Here is a 5,151-nt window from a genome sequence, read left to right on the forward strand (position 1 = left end):
ACCAAAAAAAATTTGAGTATATACATTTTATATTAGATTCGAAAAAAAAAATACATAAAACATATTAATAAGTATTTAACAAATGAGGTATGCTAAAAGATGTTGGAATGCTATATGGAAATTAACATCCATGTGTTTATGGTTTCAGACTAGTTTCGATCAATATTGTAGGTGAATTTTATTAATCTTTTTTTATAAAATAAAAAAGTCAACAATTACTTGTCATATGAAAATTAATTAGATAGGATTCGTAGATATAAGGTGATCTTGCACTGTACAATTTATGAGGGAGAGGATTGGTTCTAGGTCCTATTTGTACTATTTTGTAAATAATTGAGCTAATTTTTTTCTTCTATTTTTACTATTTTATGTGTATCTCTTATAACCACCCTCGATAACACAACTTATTTTCACATTAACATATTTGTATTTTTTTTTTTTGCACACACATTCTCTCTCTTTAGACTCTCTTTTAATTGCTGGTAATAACCACCAATCAACAATTAAGATGCTATCTGTAAGATGTTGGTTGGATGAATATACAATGAGAAAGAGTCGAGTAAGTACATTTATAATAAGATTAAAACAAAAAGAAAAAAACCATAAAATATATTACGTAGGATTTACTATCCACGTGTCTATGATCTTGGATCAATTTCGGTCAATATTCATAATATAATTGATTTTTTAAAATTAATTAATAAATTCAGTTACTTGTCACACAAAAATTAGATAAGAGCATATACCAGGTGGCCTTGCACTATACAAGAATTTCTATGGGAGAGGAAGGATTGGTCCCATCTCCCTAGTCCTATTTGAACTTTTTTTTTATGTGTACTCTCAAAGCCACCCCTGAATAACACAGGCCATTTCTTCTGTCACAGTAACATTCTCTTTCTTTGGAGCAAACACATCCTCTCTCACACACACATGAAAGCATACAGATAGATTGAAGATAGGTTCATTCTCGATTACGTTTTTTCACCTTCCAAGAGATAAATCCAAAACAGCAGCACCACCATTGTACCAATCGAACAAGACACACACGTTCGATACTCCAAAAGAATCTCACTTTTTTCGTTTTCCTCGACGTCGTTCCATGATCTAGACTCGACGAGACGACCCTTCATAGGATCATGCACAATTCTTAAAACCCTTTTGTTTTTTTCTCTGGTAGTCGCATCTATCTTCTTCGTTTTTCTCGTTCTCGTTGAGAATGATGCAAAAGTGGCGTGTTTTTTTATCCCTTGCTTCTTAGTTTGGTGACATGCACCATGCGGGCTACGTGAGTACGGAGGTGGCTGTGTGTTTTTTTTGTTTATGAGTGTGTCGTTGTCAGAGACAGAGACAGATATAAAGACAATAACAATGGGAGCGGCGAAGCTCAACTATGAGAAGGTTTCAGCATGCGTGACATGTCCTTTGTGCAATAAGTTTTTCAGAAACGCCACCACAATATCAGAATGCTGTCATAGTTGTAAGTGTGCTTCGTTTTCTCATCTACCTTTTTTCTGTTCAATTTTGTGATCTACTTTTCAATACTGTTTATGCTGATAAAACTAATTTCTTGGGTCTTGGTTGTTGTTGCCGCAGCTCATGATTTTTGCGGTCTTTAATTTTTCCTTCTTTTTTTTCCCCCTTTTATGTGTTTGGAAACCATAATGCCCTATCACCCTGTTTTATGGCCTGCTTATCTAGTGACTTTATTGAAATACTTTGTTAATGATAACTTGATTTAGATTCCATGCAGCACAAAAATTTACATTTAGTATTTACTCATCATGTGGTACCTAGCAAATATTTCGTAGCATTCTGTATTTTTTTTATGCAAAATGTCACGCTGTCTTCAATCTGCATGATAACTCTAGTTAGTTGTTTGTTTCAATTGAAATGCTGATATCTTTTCATGAAGATGATTCCAAAGAAGCATATTTTTATCAAAATAATGTTAGATAAGTTTAATATTCTTTGGTGAAATGAAGCAAGTTTAGATTTTTACATGTTTACAAACACTAAGGAACAAGGTATGCGTAGTTATTTGCTGATGCAAATATCTGTCTCTCCAATTGTCAGTAAATTCATGATTGTATCCTGATATTCAGTGAAATAATTTTACTTTGAGAAACTTAAAGGGTCCTTGGTATGATAGAAAAACAGTGTCTGCTTGGTAATAGTGGGGGATAACATATGAAGGTAGAGAGTGAAAGATGTATCTGGCACTTACTACACAAATTAATTGTTGATTTCTTCTATATTCACTCTTGCATTTTTGGGAGCTTGTGCTTATGCTTAGTCATGTTAATTTCAGGGACCAAGGTTTGTGTATGATTGTGCTAGAAACTAGGCCTCAGTCTCCATTATTCCCTTGCTTTAAGTTTTTTTTTTCTTCATGTAATGAATTGTTCATTGTTTTTCTTTTCCATCTACCTTTATGTTTCTGAATCTGTATGCAAATTGCAAGTCTAAATCTTGAGTTTAACAACAGTTTGCAGGGAATGTGTAGACAAGAAGTTAATAGATGAGAAATTAAAGCACTGTCCAATATGCAATAGAGACTTGGGTTGTTCTCCACATGATAAATTAAGGTAGTCTCAATGAACATGACTCTACTTTCAGAAACGATTGACAGATTGGTCTATAATTCTCTCTGCTGCAGTTAACTGGTCACATATCACTTTATCATAGCATTGTAATCCATATGATCATGTGATTACCTTGATAGGAAAATTTTATTTTTCCATGAAATTACTTGATTTTCAGTATAGAAGCATGCATGGATAGGCCAAAAAATATGGTTGTTTGTAACTGAATGAATGAGATATTTACTGTAATCTGAGATTATCATGATTGTTTGCTTCTGTGCATGCACCATGGGAAAAAATTGATGTGACCAATTCTGCTTTTTTTTTTTCCTGTTCTTATTTCTTTGTGATGGTTGGAATTTTCATTTGTTTCTTTTTCTCCCTATAGGTGGAGTTTTCCTGAATTTTACCTGACTTCTATATTGTTTTGGAAATGAACAGGCCAGATCCTTGTCTGCAAGATTTGAGGGATAAAATTTTCCCATTAGAAGAACAAAATGCTTCAGTCAAGTTGAACATCAACAGAAAGAAGAATTCTCCATCTTTGTTAAAAAACAATACAAAAATAGACAAAGCTGCTTCAAAACCTGATAAAGCAGAAGATGAAAAGCGTGGTGAAGTAGAAGCTCTGGAAGAAGTTTCTAGTTATACAATAGGATCCGCAAGAAGAGCCAAAGCTGCAGCTAGATTAAAATTTACTCGCTCTGCACCACCTCCTTCTTGTCAACTTGACAAAGTAGGGGGAGAAGAAAAGAAAGATGGTGGTCTTCCCCCAGGTGAAACTTCCAACGGAAGTCTCAAAATCAAAATTCCGGTAATGGTTATAAATCTTTTTCTTGTCCTCTAATCTTTATCCGGTTCTTGTTTCTTAATCCTTACTTTGTTTCTGCTTTCAGGAAGCTAAAGTTATTTTAATCCTTTTTGTCCTTCACTTTTGTTTCAAAAGATCTTCACATGTATGTTCTAGTGCTTGACTATTTCCTATGATTAGCAGAATTCTTCGAAAGCAAATTCAAGTCAACAACCAGAGACCAACAAGAGGGACAATTCTGAGCTTAGGAATGAAATGGCTGATATGTTTGAGCCATTAAATTCCCTGGTGGAACCTGGAAGCAAAAAGCCTCGTAAAAAGTCCACCATGCAAGAAAATACTGTCACTCCAATAGTGCGCTCCCATGACAATGCTGCTGATCAAAATGAATCAACTCCTTCAAACTCAGATTCAGTCCAACACCAAAGGCCTCTGAGAACTCAAGAGAAAACATTCAGAATCTCTGAGGACTTGAATTTTCCTGCACAACCTGAGATTGGTTCCAACATCAAAAGCAACAAAGAATTTGGTCCAATATGGTTCTGCTTGGTTGCTGCAGAAGAGAAGTGTGAATACATTTTATGGCTTATTTAACTTTGATAGTTATGCTAATTGTTGAGTATCTGACCTTTGAATTTCTGTATACAGGAAAGCAAGTGCACGATTGCCACAGTTATCCTCCAGCTACCTAAGGGTCAAGTGAGTTTCATATTCCTATTTTCTGTTATGAGTTCTTGTTGGCTGATCATTTTCAGTGCTTGAATGACTGAATGAGCATGCTATGCATGAAGTAATTGTTTATCTGGCTGATGTTTCTTTGAAAAACAGTGTTTCTGTATATTTACTTTTATATGGTCAAAAGTCTAAACTATACTTTCAGTGTATATGCCATATTATATCATTCTTATTTCTTATCAATTATCATCCACATTGGCAAATGACAATTTTGGTTTCTGACATTTTTGTAATTTTTATTTTAATTTTTCTAATTTATCTCCTTATCAAGCACAGACTGCTATAGTATAACTGATAACTTCCACTGATAAATCTTCAAATCATCACAGGGATGGTAGTGTAACTGTTTCCTATATTAAAAAGTATCTCGTGAAGAAGCTTGGTCTTGGTAGCGAAGCAGAGGTAAATTGGTTCTCTCTTCTAAAACTAACCCCTTAGTGAAACAATGTGTAGCTAATTATTGGTTTTTCTGATTTACTCTTTCAGGTGGAGATCACATTACAAGGTCGGGCACTTTTATCTTCATTGCAACTACGAAATTTAGTAGATATGTGGTTGCAAACAGTGCCAAAGAATGGGATTCAGGCATCTGTTGGAAGCTCAGCCAAGGATTTTATTATGGTCCTTTCATATGGTCGAAAGGCTTGTGACACCTCATAAACTACCCTGCTATGCTTCCTTAAAGGATTTTTATTATTTTTCTGTCTATTTGAAGCACCAAACTTTCTTGATTGAGTTGTATTTGCGGTATATACATTATACCCTTGATTTACAATATATTTTATTGATTATTCGAGTTAGATTTTCTTTCATGTTATGAGCCTTTTAAATCTCTCACTTGTTTTCATTTCTAGCCATTTTAAAGGAAGAGAGAGAGGTTAAAAAAGAAAGAGAGAAATTAATAAATGTGATAGAAGATGAAGAAAGAAATAAGAAAAATATAAGGTGAAAATGAAATGAGAGAGAAGTTAGATGTATTATGATATTGATGGTATTAAAATGTATACGTTACAAATCACTGCT

At 34.0% G+C, this 5,151-nt stretch overlaps 1 protein-coding gene across 1 annotated transcript; it reads left to right on the forward strand.

The window, feature by feature from the left end:
* Positions 1-814: 814 nt before the first annotated feature.
* Positions 815-4,928, forward strand: LOC114369583 (E3 ubiquitin protein ligase DRIP2-like). The gene is made up of 7 exons (XM_028326817.1): positions 815-1,477; positions 2,486-2,585; positions 3,024-3,396; positions 3,577-3,959; positions 4,042-4,092; positions 4,458-4,530; positions 4,615-4,928. The coding sequence occupies exons 1-7, from the start codon at positions 1,321-1,323 to the stop codon at positions 4,786-4,788; spliced, it is 1,311 nt and encodes a 436-aa protein (XP_028182618.1). The 5' UTR covers positions 815-1,320; the 3' UTR covers positions 4,789-4,928.
* Positions 4,929-5,151: the final 223 nt, after the last annotated feature.

This window comes from Glycine soja, chromosome 10, assembly GCF_004193775.1.
Source record: "Glycine soja cultivar W05 chromosome 10, ASM419377v2, whole genome shotgun sequence".
NCBI classification, from domain to species: Eukaryota; Viridiplantae; Streptophyta; class Magnoliopsida; order Fabales; family Fabaceae; genus Glycine; species Glycine soja.